Source organism: Bombus vancouverensis, chromosome 8 (genome assembly GCF_051014615.1).
Source record: "Bombus vancouverensis nearcticus chromosome 8, iyBomVanc1_principal, whole genome shotgun sequence".
NCBI classification, from domain to species: Eukaryota; Metazoa; Arthropoda; class Insecta; order Hymenoptera; family Apidae; genus Bombus; species Bombus vancouverensis.
In genome coordinates, this window is record NC_134918.1 from 14,558,884 (window position 1) to 14,582,282 (window position 23,399).

At 45.0% G+C, this 23,399-nt stretch overlaps 1 protein-coding gene across 3 annotated transcripts in view; it reads right to left on the reverse strand.

Moving 5' to 3' along the window:
• The window catches only part of LOC117153925 (uncharacterized), a 125,352-nt gene that overhangs the window by 97,195 nt on the left and 4,758 nt on the right, over window positions 1-23,399 (reverse strand). For 2 of the 3 annotated variants that reach the window (XM_033328446.2, XM_033328462.2), the window contains exon 2: window positions 554-589. The exons of the other annotated variant lie outside the window; for it this stretch is intronic. In XM_033328446.2, the coding sequence (XP_033184337.1) occupies window positions 554-589 (36 nt within the window). The remainder of the gene's footprint in view (window positions 1-553; window positions 590-23,399) is intronic. 3 annotated transcript variants of the gene reach the window in all.

Sequence of the window (23,399 nt, forward strand, 5' to 3'; positions counted from 1 at the left end):
AACGATGAATTTTTGTCTACTTTTTATATCGTATTATCAAGATGTCTTTCTTTGGTGCCAGACTTATCAAACGTTTGTCATTTTTCTAATTCCTTATTTTCCGTTCGATACTCTGATTTTAAGCGGTTCGATTCGAGCAATGCGACGATCGATTGTCACAGGCGGCAGCACGTAAAATAAATCGCCTGGCAGGTCGTACTTTCTATCAGAAACGGTCGTTCCAGGAATCCGATCTAATTTACGCGTTTGCATAAACCACGCCGCGGTTTCCAGGTAATAAAGAGAAAAAGGGAAACCAAGCTAGGAAGGTGGGAGGAGGCTGGAGGCGTTACATCGCGGGCGCGCGGTTTTCGCAACTCGCCGTACGAAACGGCAACACTCTCTGGTTCGGTCCGCTCAATGGAGACGTAATAGGAAGTAGCAATTTCTTTCCTCCACGGAAGGTTCTGCTTTAAAAGTGGTTCCGCGATAAATTTGGTTTTTCTCCTTTGAGAAACCTAAGTATATAGTAGACAGTGTCGCAAACTTCTAAAAGAGATTATGAGTCACTCACCGTAAGGCCGATCCGCAACCGGCTGCTCGCACGAGTCTGTAACATCAAAGCAAAATCAAAATCAGAGGAATCGTTCGATCGAAGGAATGTTTAAGGAACGTTTCGTTCGAGGTATGTGCCGTATTCTTCGCTATTAAACAACGCTCTATCACGAATGACTAAACAACGCGAAATTTCCAAAGAATAAACGCGGAGGAACCCAAAGCAGCTCTTATACCTGCATTCGCATTCTTGCCTCCGAGCTATCATTACGCAGTCATTCGTATCGTTTATTCACGACAATTTGAAAACGACCGTGATCCCCTCCGTTCGTGTAATAACTTCGCTATAATCGTCAGATGATCGAAACGACACTCGAGAGCACGATTGCGCTGGCGCTCGTTCACGACCACGGTCATTATCTTTTTCAATTTGCATACACGCGTTTGCCAGGATTGCTCGATTCTAAGCGAAGCATCGTTCGCACTAATAAAGGCCTTCGACTACACTCCTCTGTCTTCTCCGTTAAGTAATTTCGAACGGGATTGCTCGCAATTTGCGCTTTAACGATCGCGCGCCCAAGTATTACATCGATTACCACGTAATATCTTCATTCGACGCTTCGTGCGATGGAATTATAATCAAATTTTACCCGTTATTTGAATAGCAGGAATTTTCGATACAAGGTTCAGCTGTTTACTTAAACGGCCTTTTTTAGAATACAATGCGAAGATTACGATCAAGGATCCAGCGTTACATGGTTAATGCGTTTACAGTTTCAAAGGCTCGTGAAATATTCACGCGATTCGCGGAATCGGAGCGCACCGATTTAATTGCAAATCCGGAATCGTCGAAACGAATGTTACACGGCTGGAAAACCACGCAAAAGTTTTAACGACACGTGTCTACAGACGACAGATGCTAGGCCGACGAGATCGACTTAGCCTGAAGCTTGTAAATGTCTCACTCAAGGCGATCGCGAGGTTCTCATAGAAGCCGCTAGGTAGGTCATCGGATGTCATAAACGCTCGACGAAGTTCCTTTGGTGGTGCAGCGCGTGTTAATAGCCTCATTAGATGCCGCAGTGCGGTGACGTATGTATACGATCGATCGTAGATCACCCACCGAAATGCGTCAAATGTTTCCTAGGGATAGCAACTACGAGAATTTCATTTCGTTTCATTCGGATATCAAACAAACGTATCACACTTTTACGTTTATTGCTGATAAAATTCTCAATTAAAAAATACGGCTCACAGCCGGAAATCTCAGATAAGAACGCTAAGGTTAAGATTAAATGTAAAAAGGACGTGTAGCGGTATATGCGTCTTAGGACGTTCCGATACGAAGATGCCTCACATAGTTGTTTTGCCACAGAGGTACAGGTTGTGTACGACGTACATAATGTAACAAACAAAGTCTGGACAAAGCAATTTCGCTGCTACGTGCAACCTACAACCAGCGATAAGTTCAAACCTTTCGGTACCCTCGTCGATCGGTATAAATAGACGATCATGTTCTCCAGAAGTCAGCCAGTCGAGCGAATAAGTATAACGAATCGGTCTAACGAATCAGCATAACAATTAGTATCAGTACCGCAGTATCGCGCAATCTTATAAGGAATATTATCAAGCGAGCAACGCTTGCGATTAACTTTGTATTCTACATTTTACAATATCTGTAAATATAGTTAATTGAATTAAGTCGTCTCGTTATTATTTTAATCGACAACACGTCTCACCGTCCACCACAGAAGATTTTTAGTAAGTCAAAGATTTGAGAATCTCTATTTTAAAGACACTCGATACTCGAAAATGTGAAATGCCAGGTTCCGAGGGTTTGACGATTTTTGTACACAGTTTAGTTGAATCTTGGGACTCTTGTAAAATATTATCTCGCAGCCAGTCATCCACGTAAGGGACGTATAATAATGGAGACGGACAGGGTCCTCCGGCTGGCAGCGCGATCGAAAGTACAGATTAGATTCAACGGGACAAAACATTCTGCATCTGGTATTCCGTCGAACCTGTCGTCGATGGCACAGGACGAGAGCGACTGTGAATACCATTCACTTGAATCATTTTCCTATAACATAACATTTCCTTAATAAGATTTACGGCTCCTTCCACTGATTATTTAATCACTTACGTTCATAAATCTATCGTAGCAAACATTCATTACCATTGTCTTCAGCTTGGAATAGTAATCATTTTTCTTTTAGCTATTTTCAAAGCAGTCTTCTGAAATAGGAAGACCGTGAGTTTTCGATTGATTGAAAAGTGAATATTATACCAGGCAAATAACATTTCTTGATCGTTTAAACTCCACTTCTATTTATTTTCAATAACTACGATGTACAGTTCTTTGGTATAGCGCTAACCAGGCTATATCCAGATATAACAAAACCAGGTTAAAAACGATTTTCCAAAAGAGAGGTTCATCGACCGTATGCGAAAGCAAAAAAAACGAGCACAATGTACTCGAAGACGGAGTTTCGTTTGGATGAGTAGTAATCGTTTGTCCGTTAGTAGCGGCGTCGTATTCTAATATTTCCCGCGAACCGCGGTGCGCCATCACGAATTCTAATTCATCGTGGCCGGTCGTCCTGGGCCCTGAAGGTGCCAACGGGGTCGCACGCGATAGTCGATAAATATTAAACGACTTTCCACCTGGTGTCGTGGCCGCGGCTTGCTTCGCCTCTTTCGACAGCGGCGGGGCAGGGAAGAGCGGGAGGAGGAGGGAAGAGGGACTTCCGAGAGGGAGATGACTGAATGTTAATTAGCGAGGCGTGACAAGTATTAAGCAATCCATCCATCTAGCCGCGTGCAAAGAGGGAGGAGCCTGGCCTAACGCTCGGTAATTAACGCGACACCACGCCGCATAAGCCACGCATCATCGAACCACCTTCATCCTCGTCCTCATCTTCGTGCTCTCATCGGGTTTCCTGGCAATTAGCCGTCGATTTAGCTGTTAACCCCGGCTGGAAAGTGAAACGGAATTCGAACGAGTGTGCCTGACCCACGACACGCGTCCCCGGAAGTCGTCTGGCTTCGCTTTCGCGGGACGTAACTGTATTTTCGAGCGATCCATCACCTGGCGTCGCTGCGTTTGAAAACGTTCCAACGAGACCAACGATTCCTCTTACTTTCCATTCAACTTTGTTTCGAAGACTTCGGTCGAGAATATATATTTATACATATAGCATACATGCGAATATTCATTGCGATAACCGGTGAGATTATCGCATCCTCGAAATAATCCTGTCAAAACTAGTATCGCATCTTCTGACACCCGATTAGCGTAACAAACACAATGACAGCGGGGTAACTCGTAACGATGGATGATGTACGATACTCTCGATTCAATATACCACTCCTCTTCGTTTTTTTTCTCCTTCCTCCTTGCTCGTTCTCGAAAGAGTAACTACGAAAAGAGAAAGAGAAAGTTGAAGAGAAAAGAGACGCCGCTTGATACGTGTCAAAAGTTAGATTCAAATCCTGTCGGGCTTGGAGAATGCCGGACGACGGGCGGTCGTGGCGGCGAATACGCGGCGAGCACGGCGATCTTCTCTCTCGAATAGATGTATCAGTGTAATTAACAACAAACAATGGCCGTGGGACGCGCGCGCTCGATATCGTATATTAATCGATTAGCCAGCACCGTCCGGGCCCCGGAGATATGCGCCGGTACCGGTTGTTAATCATCGGAGCGCGGGTGCGTTTGTACTTCGAGCTTTCTTTTTCAACCGTGAGAGAAAGAAGAAGAAGAAGAAGAAGAAGAAGAAGAGGACAAAGAAGACGAAGAAGATGAAAGATGAAGAACAAGAAAGAGGTGGAGGAAAAAGGAAGGAACGATCGAAACCGCCGTGTACGATTCGCCTTAAGGATCTTCAAGTCAGGACTAACCATCTTTGTGACGCGTCGCTTCGCCGCGCGTATCAGGGCCACCGTGACTACAGAACTTGCAAGCCAAGTCGTACAGTCGCTGTCCTAACCGATCGCGTTTCGATTCATTTTTTGCCTGCGAATTCTACGCTTTGTTGCCGACTGGCACGCTCGTAAAGTCTCCACTTTTTTCCACACAGATAGATACGCTGTGTTTGTCTATGAGAGATCATAGTTGCAATTTCAATGCGCTCCGAGCGAAGGGAAATTCAACGACCTATGCGATCCTACGTAATCCAACGTGTACTGTTTCGATAAATTATTCGCGGGCATGTCGACGGTTGAATCGTTTATTAGAGCGCATTGTTGGGAACGGTTCGATCGTAAGAACGAAAGACTACGAGGAAGAAAGTAACAGGTCGTAGTAAGTGGAACGTTATTTGGAGCAGAGATCGGAAGTTTATCGATGAATCGACGGTATGCGTTTGAGTAATAACCATTCTATCAATCCGTTTACCGGGTGTTTGTATTCCTGAAAGAGCCACGGGTCTGTCGGTGTTCGATTTCGTGCCCCTCAGCGGTACCGGCAACATTCGAATCATTAGGGATTATCGATGACCGTCAATACGAAACAGCCCGTGAACCGTCATCAATTAGAGTCGAATAATAGTTCGCGTTGTTCATTCGTTAGCCGGAGAACCCGCTTCCGGGTTCCATCTACTGTTCTATCCGCCTTGATTCATTATCAAAACGAAATGACACGTCGTGGAGAATCGTGAAAAAAAGAACAAACAAAAAAAAAAAAGGAAAAAGAAAGAAAAAAGGAGAAACCTATTCAGTTTCGTAATTTTATAGAGAACAATCTTCAATGATCGTCGCTGTTCCGACGCCACGTCTAATTCTACGGTAACCGTAATTACCACTCTCACGAAATCACGCGAACCACACGTGTGTACAATATCAGATCACTCATTCATCAGGCAGGAATACCAAATCACTCCCAACGTGTGCAAACAAAAGATTCTGCTCTAACTATTCGCGGATTAGTTCACCGTAATACACACGTACCATTTTGTAACGAGGTACGCAGACAGAGGCGAAGGAAGATTTACACGATCCTCGTAAAAGCTACACTGTTTCGCGAAGTTTCCTACGCACACATAGTGGCTCATTCACTGCCCCGTAAATTAACGCGTCTCCCACGACCGTCAACGAACCGTGGCTAGGTGTTCGCGCCGGATAACAAACGTTCGCTGGCTAATCGATCGACAGACACGTATCAGGAACGAGCTGCTACGTGCAGCCTGGCTGACGACGCGCGAGTTACACGCGACAACGTGCTCGGTGTCGTGGACGATTCCGTTCACGGTGTTTTACCGCGCGAATCGCTCGAGCACCAACGACGATCGGTCACGTACGATTCTACGATTAGCTACGCGAGTTCCGTGCGTCTAACTCGAAACGACGAAGATCCGAAGCGATTCGCGCGTCTATGTACGTTGCGTACGTGTTGAGAAAGATGGTATCGATTAATAGATGATAGAAAGTTTCGTCGAGATAGGGTAGCGTGGACGATTCGTTCGTTCGTTCGCGAGGAAGGCTTAGGTGGTCCCGATGACTCGAAGTACCGGTTAATCAGAGCCAAGAGGATCGTTATGGATATTTAGTAATCAAGAGATGGTAACTCCTCTTTTCTTGCGCAGTGAAAGGCCTTGTAGCTTCTCTGACGACCGCTAATTACCGGGACAGACTATTTTATATCCGTGTTTCGTGGATCGACCGAGTCTTTCTTTCGTCGTGTGCGTTCGCGTCGTTTGTATCTCGTTTCGGTATCATTTGATCATTCGCGGCTACGAACAGAGTGAGAGAGCATGTGCTTTCTCAAAGTGCTTGAAGATTATTTTTAAATTTATCCGTGCTTAATGTACTTTGTCGTAGAATCCTTTGTAAGAGCCCGGAGGCTGCTCTAACCGTGCACCTGCCGTTGAAACAGCCAGACAAGAGAAGAGTGGAACGGTGACAAATTTCTCTCCATCAAATTCATGGAACGTACCGACGTAAAATCGCGAGTGAAAAAAACCTCTAACCGCATGAACACGGGGGTGAAGACTATCAGACCTGCCCCCGGCTAACAATCTGTCACTTCGGTGCGTTACGTCCAGTGGCGTATAGCTCCGGACGTCACGGAAACTTCAACCGCGTAGGATGAGTCACTGGAACTCGATGGAAGAAGTACGTGCACGCTATAGGAAATAGGTTTAGCCTATTAAAATTCGGCACGGCCACAGTTGATAAGAGAATATACCAAACTTTTACTTGGTGAAAATTCGCTTCGAATCGGTCATAGGATGAATATCGTAACGGAAGAAATTAGTTTGCGTTTCCTTTCTAAGTATCTAAAAATACAGTAACATACTACGCAAACTCGTAAAGACAAGACACTCGAATTTTGGTTATTAGCCGAAATTTTCGCGTTTGCTAATTCGATCGTAGCATTGCGTGACGAAGAGGAGCAAACATCGAAGTCGAGAGCGAATGTTGACCATAGTACGTACATTCGCGTAAGTACGTACGAAAGAACATGTTCGAAAGTTCGACGAATGAAAGAACCCGCGAGCGAGGGAAGAAAAGATGAACGGAAGAGAAAGGGGAAGAAAGGGGCGAAGAGAAAGGAGAAGGAAGAAAAGAGACGAGCGTGGCGCAGGAGGTGGCGAGGCGGAGATGAGGCCTGCTCGGTGCTAAAGTCACCGGTCCGGCAAAAAACTCAAATTGATCAAAATGAGAGTTACGCCGAGCAAAAAAGTAAACGAGCACGGTGGTAGACACGCATTTCGTGCCAGTGGTGAGTTTAGGTGGCGAACCACTCGATGAACGCTACTCGACAATAGGAGGAAACTCGGGTCCAACGATCTCTACCATCCTGGGACAGAGATCGATCTCCTCGCGGGAATATCTCGGCTACGTTTCGCGTGCTATCCAACCAGAGGGGATCGGTCTCTACGAGAGTATCGCAACGGTGGTCGCGTTGATGGTCTCGTAGCTTTACTCTCCGCAAATGCACGGTGTCCGATCCTTTTTACCGACGTGGAAAGCAAACAGAGAAACGGAAAAGCGTAATTTACTACATTTACGCGTGGTTCATTTTCATTTTACGCTGATCGCGCGTCTATCCAGCTACTTACGAACGAATGAGAGGAACGGTTATGCAAAATGGTGAATCTTTGTGGTTTTCTTCGCGGCCACAGACGGTCCGCGTTCACTAGCCTCTTCTAGCGGTCGGTAAGCGCGATATTAACATACCTAAGTGATGCAAATTACGCGTTGGTTCGAATACGGTGTTCGTGTTCAAAGCGAGACCGGCGCAGCGCTCGTTCGCGATAAAAAAACGCGACGGACTCTCGGGATTAATTTTCCGTCTATTACGCGCGAAACGTCTGTAATTTCTGCGGTAATGAAGACGAATCTGGGGAAAAACCATCCTGCTTGGTTGTCGGTATCGTTAACCGTCTGTGTAACTAAAGATTAATGTTGCACACGGGTCGTGATTCCGATGCTAGAATTCGCAGTTGTTCACTGAGATGCATAATTGGCAGCAGGGCCATTTTAAAATTCAAATCCAGTTCGATGGACGAGATATAATGCTATCTCTTAATGGTAAATTCTCGTATAACGAGCCTCCTTTGCGAGAATTGAAACTAACTTCTCGAACGTATGATCTTGAAAGTTTGAGATCAAATGCGTAAGAATAATGAATTTACAGTCCACCGGATGAACCGACTGAAACGCTCAATGCGTTTAAATACTAACCTAATATCTTCGAACGCATCTAAGATTGTTCCTTGTCAATTTACGAAGCTTATTCACGGACGGTGTAGTATCGGAAAAACGTTTACACGAATTCAGTCAGAATCCTATCAAAATTCTCATTCCCTTTTTCATCCACGAAGCACCCACGCGGCAAGCGTGACACGTATCGACCGGTGTAGCTGCAGTTCCTATCGATCCACCCCTTTTCACGAGAATTACCGACAAACATTGGCCTCGGTCGAGCATCGTTCTCCGCCCTTTGCACTCGGTACGATGGAATGGTGCGTACACGCGAAGCTAGACGATGAATCACGCATATGGAAGCGGACAAATGCAAACATTCCTATAAAATTGGAGAGACGGCGGTAAAATCGGATCAGAGATCGGGGAACGAAACGAAGTCGTTGAATTGATTAAGAAGTGACGAGGAGACACGTGCAACTGGACCTTAAAATATGGCCACTTACGACGGCACCGGGGTTAATTACCTCTGTCTTTCTGAACGGTCGAGTACAGTAATGTATTAGCGCGTTTAGGCACGGCCAGTTAATCCCAAGGAACTACTCAACGCACCGTTAAGCACGCTTAACTCGTTAAGTCACCTAATATGTGGCCGGTGTGTGTACGAACGATATTATCCTAAAGATGATCGCGCAAAGAACGGGGGAGTGCGGCTGCGTTCGGCCACTCTAATTGCCCCGTCTCCTTTTTGTCGTAACCAGGCCTTTCAAACGTAATCGTCGTTACACGAAGCCGCGTAAATAGCCGCGTTCCTTTGAGGAACACGTTCTGGTCGTGTGGCCGTGTGGCCGTGTGTCGTGAAAGTGGGCTTCGATTGTCCGGCCTGTTTCGTACAGTCACCGATTCTTAATCTCTCGATTTTGATTCGGTCATTAACGTACACATCGTAATAAACTATATAGAATAAGGCGACTGTGAATTCATTTTTCAATCTCTTCCACATTAGGAACTTTCCTAATGTCAAAATCAAACGACGATCTCCTTTCGTCCTCCATTAGTCTATCAAACTCTCACCGTATGATGTCTCTCGGACGGTGGATGTAATCGTTTGGAAATTATTAAAAGAAAAATAACGAACGATAGAAAGAAAGTATGTATGTATATGTAGACGCTTGTAGCGGCAAAATGAAGATCTTTGTAAGTGGAATGAAAACGCGCGTCCTTAGTCACGCGTGCTCGTTTTTATCGTCCGGTGGGATCGTGCCGGAAGCATAACTCGATTCGCCTTTTCGTTGGCATTTGCATGCGCGGAAATAATTCCCATGATTCGCCGGAAACGTATCAGATAAGGGCCCGCGGCTATATCCCGGTCGCATTAACGGGCTAATTAAAGCAGCGTAAACAATAGCGGACCTAGGGGAAGCCACCATTGGCATGTTAGAAAAATCCAGGATATCTATATGTACATACGTGTATACAACGCGTAATCTAGCGACCGCATTATGCGCCGTCTGTAAGGTAATGCACGAACACGGCCGACTAATCAGTTGCCATCTACATCGTTAGACTTATGTTTATGGATGATACATGGTGCTTTACAAGACCATCACCTGTAATAACGATTACGAAACAGGACTATTTCGATGCGGTTTCGCCGATCGTGTTTCTATTCCATTCGTTTTCCTTCAAAAAATCGTCAGAATTTTGTCACACGTCCGTAATCGCGCATCAATCCTTCGAATACGAGTAATATTTTTATAAATCGTTCCTTTCGAACGCAAAAGAGTAAGAAAATACAACATGGAACCATAGATAAATCGATAAGTGCGTTTCAAACTCGATTAATATCTACATGTTGCTCGTTGACCACAGTCTTACGTGAGAGGTTAAGCGCGATTTTCTGATTTCGCTCGGATCGACTAAGTTCTACTTAACTTTGGCAAATTTCTAGAATATGGACAAAGCGGAATTCGAAATATTTCTGAGAAAACTAAAATAACTAAATGTCACACGGTTCGTATAGAAGGTAGGAAGGCGCGAAACAGTGCGAGTGCGCGAGAAGCACGGATAAGCGGGGATACACGTTGGTGTAGCAGAGTGTAGGTTAATGTACGAACATGCCCGCATAATCAACGACCATCTAAGATCATTAAACCGATGTTTATGCACGATACGTGCGCCTACAAGCGTACGAGATATAATAACAGTAGCGTCATTTGTCTATGTACACGACTTCTATTGCAATCGTCGGGGTTGCGTTACGTAAACGATGGAAACAAAAGCAACAATTGGACCACCGTGGATGACGTTGTGGTTTATCATTAATTAATAAGGCTGTCTACCTTCGTAGTCGGCGACGATTAACGCTTTCATCTCGATAAAGCAGCACAGAGGGTGCAAAGATGGATAGCGTATCATTGCTGTCGTTCGTGTAGTTACAAATTTGACTGGTAATTTTCAGCACCTGGGCTTCATCAAGATCATTGTGTAAAAATGAGTGGACGATGATTTATTATGTCAGCAGGCAACGAGGAAACGTGGTAAGAAGCTTCGTTGAAATGATAAAAGCGTTCGTCCGAGAAAACGAAATTCGAAGAAGAAAGGGAAAAGCAATCGACGAAGAAAAATCGACATTCTTTTGACGATATTTATCGCCGTTGTCCCGCGATGGTGCACAGAAATTCCAGCGTTCTATCCTTGAATGGAAGATACCACTCTCGTCTAGAAACATTTTTATCGACGTTCAGCGATGCTGTGTCGTTCGAGCAAAAACCGAAGGTCTTCCGACTAGGAAAAAGATTATCGACTTACACGCGAGTATCTAAATAATTTTGTATGCAAAGAATCTCGATGGTACGGCGGCACGTTCGAATGACATCGGCGTGTCATAAAATCCCGAACGATCGATATCGCGGAATCCTCGATATGTGCTAATTGACGCGTAATTAACGCGGAATTAACCTTTGCACGTGCCAGGACTCGCGGTAGAAAGCAATTATCGAACGACGTTATCGATCCTTTCTCTCGATTGAAACAAAAAAGAATGAAACGAAAAAAGTTAGTTACGCGGAAAAATTCCACGGGTAATCGATAGTGAATGATTCTCGACGCGAAAAACAGAGCCGGTTATCGTTCTGTTCTGTAATGATCGTCTAAACGGATGAGAACGTCGAGCAAAGAAAGGGAAAATGGAACGAAACAAAACGAGAAAGAAAAGGCGCGATTAGTTTAAGGAAAAGAAAATCAGAGGAAAGAAAGGCGAAGAGATGAAGTAACGCAGACATTCAGACCGTTTGCGCGGCTGATTATTCATGATTTGGGGAATGCTCGATGCGCTTATGGTCTCGTCGGATTAGCATACCTCGCATAAACTGCGAAATAACATGCTTGTGCACGCATGCACGCAGTGCACGCAACCGCTCGCGCCCGTTCCGTGCACCATTCCCGAGAGAAAAAGGGTGACAGAGGTAGAGAAAAAGACAAGGGAGAGAAAGAGAGAGAGAGAGAGAGAGAGAAGGAAAGGGAGGACGTTCGTTGGTGGAAGAAGATAAAAAAATTCGCAAGGGAGCGAGGGACGAGGAAACGGCGAGACGATGCAGTTCTCCTCCTAAGCCGAGGCATTAACATTGTGCTTTATCGAAACCGCTCATCGTGGCACATCCGGATTCAAATTACGCCTGGCTTACGCTTATGTTTATTTAACCAGTTATTAAAATTACATTAAGGGGTCTTTCTTAATTATGTCGCTCAGGGAACGTCCTCGGCTCCGAATGAGCGACCTGTAATTCCGGAAGGAATCGTACCGCTGTATTCCAGACAAAGACCAAGCAAAAATGAACGAAGAAGTAAAAAAGAAAAAAAAAAAGAAAATATGAAAGGAGTCGAGAGACAGACAGGAGAGTCTCGCTCGTTGGTCGCGTTTCGAAGGATCGAGCCTGTTACGGAACGATTCTGAGGACAGATTAGTTTGCACGGGGGTCAACGACCTCGGCCTCTGTCTTTTATTCACCGGCTTTCCTTAATATCGACGAATCAAAGCGGCGACGATTGCGCAACTCCATTTAGCAGGACTGTCACCAAGTGGTAACAGCGATCGCGATGGCCTCCATTCCCGAGAAACGGATCTCTCTCCCCTTTCTTTTTTTGAGAAAGGAGAAATTTACCGTCGTTAGACTTGGTCTAGTGAACGTTGAATCATCCGGATCGATAAATTTGAAAATAAATCCTGTTGTTGGTACTTTTAGAAAATTCGAATTTTAAATTCCGCCAAGCGATTCGATGAATAATTCCTTTTATATATATTAATCACTGTTGTATATGCAGCAAGAAAATTACGAAGACGGCGGCCTAACTATCTTGTCGCTCAGGGATTACATAAATTCGAAAATAAGAATAACCAACGTAGCGTTGATATGTTCAGAAGCGTTCGAACCTTAGATTCCACCAGGCATCGCAACAATTTTCATAAATTAATCATCCTCTAGCACCGAGAGAAGATTACGAAGACGTTAGCCTCGGACTATCCTGTCGTTCAACTGGCTCATTCTCGATTGATTTTCTCGAATCCCTCGAACCATTCGTTTCCCGGTCACGAAACCGAGCGACGACAATTATAGCGACAATTTATGCACGGGGCTCTGGCTTGCTAAACGCCAACGTGTATAATAGCATAATTACACCGTGCACCGTCCGAAGTAACAGGCTACAAATTGCGAGCAAATTTCGCATTAGCCCGACGAAGAATCGCTCGAGCTCGCGCCATTGGCCCAACTTGTGTGTTGCACCGTCATCGAGCTCTCAGATGACGCGCCGCGGCCAGCAAGAGAGAAGGATACCAAGCGGCCAGTGACAGTGGAAGAAGGCGTCTATAGGTCTCGTTTACCATCATCATTACCATCACACCCGGCTCCATGACGGTGTTACGTGGTTTAATTTGAATACATGAGGCAGGAAACGGCACTGGGCATTAGCCACGCGTGTTTCTCTCTACGACTCGCATTATCTTTGCTTAAAACGATCCTACGTTTCTCTCCGCCACTCCTGGTGTCGCCATTTCCCGCCGAACCTCTGCTTTGCTGACTCACATAATACCGCGAAATTCGAAACGACCACCGACGTAGCTCTTTTTGCGGATTACATAATCGCCGGCTGATACTGTAAGCCCGATTCATTAGGAGCCATACTAACGGTTCTCGCTACCCAGCAATTCCACGCGAAATTCGGCGCGAATTTCGTTCAAATAGATTCTTTGATAGACTCGAGATATAGCGGTTATCTTCTGTCATTTGATTCGTAGAACTATCAACTTAGCAATTTTCGTCTCAAGTTATGGATGTTAAACGTTATGTGTGTAAGCGAAGCGATCGGAAATATCGTACCGTGTACATAAATAAAGGAATGAATATTCGAGTTCGTGCGATTGCGTTTCCTTGAGTGATTGCGAATTGAGTTTCCTGAGGTTGTTTCGGGTTGATCGTGATAATTGGAAATGGTCCCACGGAGTGTGGACCGCAATTAAATCATTCTGGCGCGACGTTAGGCGACTGACAAACGCTTAATATAATAGTGCACTTTTCTAGATTGCTAGTCTCGTTTTAATTAGCACCTTGGTTAGCGTCGACGAGAGCTGAAGATTCGCCAGCGCGACGCGTCCCGGGCCTTTTCGATTGGAATCGCTCATTAACGCGAGCGATCTGAATCCGGCTTTACACGAAACAATATAATTAAATCCGCATCAACGCGGTAACCATCAGACGGACGAGGCCCCGAAACCGCCGAGAGAATAATAAAACCGGCCATCTATAATAAAGCCCGTTTCGAGCCCAGATATTATCGCAGGACCACGAACAAACGCGCGAGACACACGCATTTTTACCTGTTTCGCCTCGTGCAAGTATTCCATGCGCGTACAATGATCATTTTTACCCGAAATAGATCATCCCCGGTCTCCCAACTTCGTTGCAAACAAATCGACGATCGGTCGACGATTAATCGATTTCTTTGTTTCGATTTCTATTCGTCCTGTGCTTATACGATCAGAGAATCAACGAAGACTGGATCCATCGCAGTCTGCCAGATGTCGATGCGAACGATTCGTCGATATCCGGGCATCGTTACCGGGCACGAGATAGAAATTTGCATAGGGACATATGGCGCGCGTATCACGTGAAACTGGTGAACGACTCGAGCAACTGGAGAATCCGCAGCAGGATGCGGCGACCCGCAATCACCAGGCCGACAAACCGGCCGATGAAAGTCAGTAACTCGTCCGGGTTCGTCGCGCAGATTGCTGTTGCTTTTTAAAAGTAAAATTCTTCTAACATCGTCGATTTCTCCCTGAGTCCTCGTCCGAACGATTATCACGGTAAAAAACCGGCCATTTTTCCGCGAACGTATCCATCTCTCAGCGAGCAAAAAGCGCACCGCTATCTCGCGACCGACCAGCTACCGTTGTAAAAGATTTTAATTAAATCGCATGGTAAACGCGTTGTCGGTCGATGATCGTCGATATATCATTGACGCGCGAACGGGATAAATAAGCGCGGACAATGATCTATCACTTGAGTGGTCGCGTAATTATCGATAGAATATTTGACCGTCTACCATGCAACGTAATCGATAGTTGGCAATTGTCTTCGGCTCGCGAGATACTATACATGTATCTCTTCTCGTAATATTCTCTTCTCGACTATTCTGCCGTACGGCGAATTTTCTTTCCTTCGTTGAACAATCGATACTCTTGTTTCTGGAGCTTTTCATTGGAAAGAGAGCGATAAGTCGAGGAAGAAGAGAACCGAAACGCGTATCGCAGAGGCGTGCGTTATTTCCGCGAGTGTCAGCTCGTTTTTGATTTACGTAACAGCGCGAAATTAATAAACGCCAGGGAAATTTCCAAGAATCGGCTGGCGCGCACGGCCTTCGTTCTTCATAAGGATTACAAACGAATTCCATCGGATGATAATCGGCTACGTTTCACAACTGACGCGGAATCCATCGATTCCTGTTTCCTGTGTCTTTATGCTCGATACGGGCGTCCTTCCATTCCACGCTGATGATCCGGAATCGGCTTCGCTTCCCACAGGATCCTATCTGCGTTCGAATCGATCACGCGACCCGCACAAAGCCGCAACTCTGATTCATCCGTTTATCGATCCTCCAATACCACTAACGAGATGTAACGCGAAGGAAAATCCGAGTCATCGGTGTAATCGTGAGAAACTTCTATAATGTCTTTGCACTGTTATAAGATCGATTAACAGGTAGCGAGTCTGCTTCGAAGCTGGAGTCTGACGTGGAATTATGGTTTCGTCGGTAGATCGTCTGTGTTATTTAAATTGCCTTCAAGTTCTACGTGTAATTTCATCGTACAGCCGGGAAGAACGGACGCCACGGACTAATCAAAAATACATTTGTCTTTGCGCAACGATAGATAGCTATACGACAACAGGCACCCATTATAATTGGTCTATTGAATAACGGATACCGTACATTATTCTGATTTCTGTCCCTTTCTACTTTCCATGGGCTGGCTGCTAAAGTCTCGAACTAAATCGATCGACTCGAACGTCAACCATTTCGATATAATCAATTCTCTAACTTTTCCTAAAACTGAAATATTGAAATCTTAAGATTTTTCATTGTCTACAGCTAGAAAATAATTTTCAACGTCTGATACGCGTCTCCGTGCTTCCCAGACATAAGTATAAGATAAATTGATGAATTCGTATGAGACTTTCAGTGGAACCAACTGTGTGACTTCTCGCAAAGCTTGAAAACGATTCGAGATTCCTTCATCTTCGTTGCATAAGAAAATCTTGAAAATAATCTTCAACCTTTGATCCGTCTCCCTATCCATCTTTCATAGGTTAATTATAAGCTAATTTGACGAGAACCAACAACTTCTTTCAAAGCTTGAAAATAAGAACTTTAAGAAAGATTAAGAAAGTAATCTTTCATAAACTTTTCTATTTTCCGTACGCTGATTATTAGTTAAAATGAACAGCTCCAACACCAAAGGCTTCGATACAACCAACTTCTCTCGAGCCATAAAAACCAAAGTGTTAGAAACGATTGCAAATTTTTCTTCTTTTAAGAAGACCTCGAAAATAATCTTTCACATTACGTCGGATGCAAAAAGCACATACAAACGTTAAGCTAACGAGTTCCAATAGAAATTCAATGTAAGATCTCAGCGGAACACCTTGGCGACGACAAGGTTCGCCTCGTCCTAGGGAATAATTCACGGCGACGCGATCGAACAGGAGCGCAGGATTACGCTTGTCCTTTCAACCGGACGCGTGCATACGCAGCCTAGCCTGCCAATCCGCGGAATTAGCATACGCGAGCGCCAAATACGGCGAGCGGCTCAGCTGCGCGCACCGTGCCGACAAATACGATGAATATGGTGATTTCCATCATTTATCCGGCTGGCTAGGCGCAAACGTTCCTGGTCCTTGAGGCGCGATGCGCCGCGAGCGCACGCCTCGCATACTGAACGCGGCACGCGGTATAGTTCGCTGGTATTAGCGATTTCCATTTGCTCGGGGGCTTCGGTGCAAACACCGAGGATAGAGAAAAATGAAAACAACGAAAAACGCGTGGGAAGATAGAGAAGGTATCTATAGATCCTTGTGACCGATGAGCTACAATAAAACTCAACAGCAAGCATGGAATGAAAAATAATGAGCTTCGTGTACCGGGGAACGGTGAACATTTTATTTTCGGTTTACAAACACACGGTTTATCGCGAGCTTGGTAATTCCGGTGATGAATATGGAACGGCGAGAGGAAACGAACCGCGGGATGAAAAATTAGCATTAAAATACTGGAAAATTTTCTCTAAAAATATCCTGGTCGATTATCAACCAGATCGACGAGATAAAGATGAATATGCATGACGCGTAGTCGTACCGGCTATCGAAGCTACGCTCTCACGTGCACAACCAGATAGACCGGCAACCCGTGAAAACTAGACTCGAATCGCGTGCTACATGAAACATCTCGGATCTCCTACTATATCTCGACGATGGCCAAACCGTGATATAAAAAAAATCGGACAGAAAAGGAAAAGGAACGAGTGGAATAAAGAGCGTGGGTGAAGCAAGGTCTATGCTCGTAGTTCTACGACTTGCTCGCCGTATTATCTCGCCGTACGTGGCATTATAGGTTTCATTACGAGAAGTACATTTCCTTTTCCGAAGTGCACCGTGAACTGCAAGGACGTCCGTATAGCTCTTTGCCGCGCGAATCACTCGTCCAGCTTCGACGCATTCGTCATCGACGCGAGAGAGATGGTATCGTGGCTGCGCCGGGGGATAAGGGAGCCGTGCCGCTCGCGCTCATAATTTGCATGTCTCGACCGGTGCCACGGGTAACGAAGAGTTATGGACGTGCGAGAGCTGGTCAGAACTTTTCGCGGAGGAAAAACACACGAGTCTCTTGGAGATTACGATCGACACCGACGAATAACTTGACGCGGGACTGATGTCTCGCGGTGTAATGTATCTAAGAAGATTTAATGTCTAAACGTTGGTTAGAAACTATTGCTACGTGTAAATTGCTACGTAGAAATTGCTACGTGTAACGTGAAATTGCTAGTGATTTGATTTCGTATTAGCAAGTTGCTGAAGCAAGTAAAATGTAAAGGGGACCAAAAGATGGACCGGTTGTCTCGCGTATCACGGAAGAGGCGTGAAAAGCCGAGTAGGCACGTGGCCAGAAACCCTTCGGTTGAATGTTTAAAGAAAGGCGCAGGAAAGTCGGTCGCGTGTCGCGGTGATTTGTCGATGGCCGTGTGTTGTAGGTTCGCGTACGTGTACACACGTACGCAACACGCGTAGGTAGTACGCGGAAAGGTGTCCCCGTGAGTTAGAGCAGAAGGGTTGCAAGGTAGGTATACCTGGTCGTGCGAGACTCCCCGGATGAAAGAAGTACACGAGAAGATAAAGAAGGAGAAAAGAAAAAGAGGTAGGGCAGAAGAAAGAGAAAAGAGAACTGCCACGTGACCCCTGCACGGTCCTCCATTCCTTATTGGAATCCTCCTGGCCCAACCTGACCTATCCAAGGTAAGATTTATCCGGCGGCTTTACCTGCCACCAACTATATAGCCACCTTGGTACCTTCCTCGCTGTCTGTGCCTACCTACCGGGAATCCCCGCATTCCCATTCTCATTCCCCATTCCCGTGAACCGGCCTCCACCCGTCCACCCACCGCTTCGGGTCACGTATCCTAGGCCTTTTCGTACGGATCGAGCGTGTCCCGACAACGTAACAGGTGAGATTTCCGTGCTGCCTGGAATCCACGGCTCTCTTTCAGCCTCTCCTTATATAGGCTGCACCCTTTGTATTCCGTACGAGTTACTTATGACGATCGCAAATTGGTCGATTCAGTCAAAACAATTTCCACATAGGACGTAGTCTACAGGATAGAATCTTCGATAATCAACATGTTCCCTGTCGAATGAACTTTGTATGTCTTATTCGTGGCGTTGTAGTTGTTGTTTTACGTTACTTCGAGAGATCTCTATAGATCATTTAGCAATTTATCTTGTTGTTGTAACATTCGAAGCATGCAAATTTTTTGAATATTTAAATCTCACGGCAACATCATTGGTAACGTATCGTTGCAAGTCAATCTCTATCAAGATAATCAAAATAATTGACCCTTAAGAAAGAAGAAACATTTCTGTTCTTTGTACCATACATCAGTTACTTCGATGTCTTTGGTAGTTACGCCAAAGAGAATTCTTCCCCGGAGAAAGCGTCTAGCAGTCTGCGGCGTCAACTCTGCATTGTTTTCTTGCGGGCAGTGACACGCATCCCACGACAAATTTCAATCTCTTCATGCAAATCTGTCCCTTGCTGTTCGCCTGTGATTTTCATAAAACCTATCGTCCACCACCTACGAGTCACGTGCCCACGAGTTTGTCGAGAGAAACCAACATACGAGTGCCGACATAATAGGTGGGATTTAGCCCGAACTAGCCCGAAGCGTTTCGAGCAGGTTCCGGCCGTCCTTAATACGAAAGCCGAGTAGGCTATAATCGGAAAGCCGCTGGACAATGCAAATGGGACCGCGACGGCGTTATTATGAATTCCGGCCTCCGCTCACACCCGCTGTTCTCCTACCGTCAGTGTGATGTAAGACAAAAACGACGAAGCGCCGCTTCCGGCTCAGCCGAAACCAAAGATTTTCATTAAAGTCTCATTAGTGGCATTCTGACGTTTCGAAGTCGATCTTAAACAGGCGATAATTAGCGGGGAAGCGAACGAGCAACGACGTTAATTCCCTGTTATATTAATTAGTCGAATCTTGTGAACGAATGTTTTAAACGAAATGAATTAAGGGTATCTTTATTATAACAACAAAGCTGACTAAAACCGTGGCGCGCGCTGCCAAGATCCGCGCGATGCATCGTTGCTATCTCAACTGATTATCTTGATTCGATTCTTACCAAGAAAAGGAGCAAGTATGGGGGAAAAGAGAGAGAGAGAGAGAGAGAGAGAGAGAGAGATCGTAAGGAAGAAAAAAAGAAGAAGAGGTAAAAGCTGTTGGTTATTCCGCGAAAAGGAAAAAGCTGTTGATTATTCCGCGAAAAGGCAAAAGCCTATTTAACTTCGTAATCTCGATTCAATTAATACGAGGAATTCACTCATCCAATCGTACGTCGGATCCTTACCTCGGAAAACCATGTTGGTTAGAAAATTACCATGATTTTTCAGAACGACCATAATCCAACTAACACCATTCCGGAAATGCCCAAACGGGCCAGAACACATTATTCATTCGAGTTTGCGTTGGCCTACGAAATTTACACGAACGTGAAATGCGTGTTAGCCGAGCCGGGCGCGCGTTTCCGGTCGCCTCCCTTTCTCCTCCGTCCTGAGAACACCACGCCGTCTTTTTATCTCGTTGGCCCCGAGAGCCAAGCCTTCATTTCTCAAGTGACGCGCGCGAGATTGCCGATCGATAAAAGGCCGTTTCACTCGGCTCGATAGCGACGCAAATCGCAAAAATAAATATATTATTCAGTCAGGATTAATCGATCGCCATGCAATGTCAACAAACGCCATTTCCTTTTGCACGGGACGCATAAGATATCTGTGGCATTCGTCCGCGATCTGTCGCTAGGATTTCGTCCGCTGCGAACCTCGATCGGGCACCCAAATCATTTGCGACTGTTGTCGCGTTATCGAACCTGAGGGATGCTAAGAACGTAGATCCAATCCTCGATTGCATAGCTGTTTACGTACACCGATCGGGATAATCTTCGTGTCCTCGAAGGGAGATCGCAGTCTTTGCACGATGTTTGCGATCAAGCAACTATGTACACATCCGCTAGACTAATCGGAAATCTATACTTTCGATAATGTCTACAAGTATACGTGTACCTATGTGAGGTATTTGGAGCAGATTGCTCGAAGCAAATGAGAAAACGAGTCCGTGGCGGACTGTCAGGTTACTCCATGTGTAACCCTGAAGTCGAAAGACCACTATGAGGACATGCGAAGAATTTACTTAAATTTTAATCTATGCTTAGATAAGAAATAAGATCGATGTATGTTTTTGAAACTTAATTCCCTGATTCATGATGATTTCTCAGTTGGACCATCTGCCAGAGAAATCTAATTTTCCTGAGCTTTTCGATCACTCAATAATCAATGTATCAACTTCGATCAATGCATTATCGTTGCTAGGATCTTGATAAACAAGTTGGGGGTATTGCAAAGAAGAGGCAAAGTCACGGAATCGAGTGACATTCGTGGCACGCAGCAATGAAAATGTTAAGGAAACGAAGAACGAAAGAAAGCCTCAAAGTTGGTCGGAGAGAAACGACTTCGAGGAACTGTCGTCGGGCTACACGAAACTCGAAGATCAATGAAGATCATGGACGAAAGCGAAGAAAAAGAAGGAAAAATCGTGAGTACTCTCACGAGTCGGAAAGGAGCCGTCTAATTTTCCGCACGCGAGTGATCCGACGGCACTCGGGAGAGCTGCAACAACTCGTTTTCTTGCCGAGAGATTCCACTAACGAACGAACAAACTCGTACGACGCACCACAGCCCCCTTTCTAATAATTACTCCGTCGAAAAGAACGTATGTCGAAAGGGGAATTTAATTCGAGCGTATCCGCGAGTCGGATATCGGGCGATGAAAAGGAAAGAAAACACAGTTTAAGGACCGTCGTATAGTTTTCGTTAGCGGTGGATATAGAGACGGAAGCATCGATCGCGAATTTATTAAGGTACAGATTAGCAACGATTCATCGACGATAAACATCCGGTGGTCGGTAATTAAACTGTTAAAGGGCATATAATAACTTGGAGCGTCTGACGTGATTTACTTACCATCGAATATTATCATAATTAATTACACGTGGCCGAACCGGTGCGGTATATAATTAGCAGAAATCGCAAGATTGCCGATCGATCGACGATCATTATCTCATTTTGAGTTTTACAGCGCGTATTAAACGAGAAACGAGAAAAGAAAGGAGGGAAAAGAAAACACGAGAAAGAAGAAAAAGAATGGAACATTCGTCGACGATGGTTTGGCCATCATTCGAGAAAAACGAAGCGTGTTCGAATGGCTTGTTAAAGGAAAGAAGGATCGAGCATCAGAATATGTCGCTTGGAACGACGAACAACGACTGGATATCGAGAGAGAAACGAAGGAGCATCGATGGAACGAAGGAAAACGAGGAGGTCTACGCAAGAACAAAAGAGGAATACAAGCACGTACGGGACATTGGAGGGATGAAATCAATATGGAGAGCGTATCGAAGAAAATTATTGTTATCAAGGTTGCGCAGGGCCATCCAGCGTGAAACGTCATTTTCAGGTTCAAGCCTCATGGCTTACTGCCGCGCGATAGAGATTGCTCGAGCATAGAATCTAATTATGTGATAAACATTGTTGCGCGGCACACCTGCTCGTAAATAACATAGAATCAAACACGTATCACGTTACACCGTAATACACAAGGCCCTCGGGAGGAGAACAGGTCCCTGGACCCTGGCGAACCGCAATCGACTATCTTCGATATAAGGTACTCGGTCCTGCGCGTGTTCCTTGCCAGGATTAATTATATTCTCCCCTATCGAACATAAATTAACACGACGAAAAGAAGGAGGCACGATATACCGAGTAATTACGCTTTTCGGTGTGATACATCGTAACGCAACCAACCAGCTGGTTTGCACGTTCTTGCTCCTCGTGAAAATCGAGGACATACGAAACAAGGAAAAGACGTGAGATGTAATGTTCGATTATAGGGCAGGAATGTCGCTTTCGAAGAACGTGACGGATGAATAATAACCGCGAGACGGTAGATCGTTGCTCGAAACTCCAATAAAACGAACTCAGGGCTATTAACGTTATATAAGGGGGAGGGGGTATTATCTGGAGCACTCTACGATTTCACTTCAAAAATGGATTTTTCGTCGTATCGCGTTGCTCATCGAAAATAACCGCACGATCACGCGCTTACGTGGAATATTTATTCAAACAAGCCTTAGAGCTAAGACCTTATCGACAGATACGATATCGGCCAACTTTTTCTCACCGGCATCAACTACGCCGTCTGTTTGCAGTTGCATTTTTGAATATTAGTGCAATTATGTAGACACGCATACATATACCGGTCGCTCCGTTGAACAGCCGAGATACCGAAACACGGTCGAGCACAAACGAACGCACCAGCCACGATAATTGCCCGCGGATTAAACATAATATGCTCGCGCCGTTATCGATAATACGAAATCAAAGATAACTCTTCGTTTTTTCTTTCTTATTTTTTTCTTTCCGTTCTTTTTTTTTTTTTTTTTTTTTACTCATTTTTCTCGAAGTCGCGATTAACAAGGGTATGTATTAGGTGCTCGACGTTGAAATCGAAACGCTCTATTCGACAGTGGTATCGTTTTTATCATAAGTTTCAATAAAAATAAATACTATTAGTTGCTGAATTTCATGTATGTAACTTTTGCAGGAGCTTTGCTACTAAGAACATGATCATTTCTATTTTTTTCTGTTTTCTTCTTCTTCCTCCTATTTCCTAGTTTGCAATGTGTTACGAACGCTCGACTCTTATCAGACTATTCCATAGCGCTGTTTACATTGCATTTTATTGAAACTAATAAAGATCCGGCTGTTTAAAATCAGATAATGCTCGCCTCGACTTGTATCATTTTAATTATGATCATTCTTGTTTTCGTGGC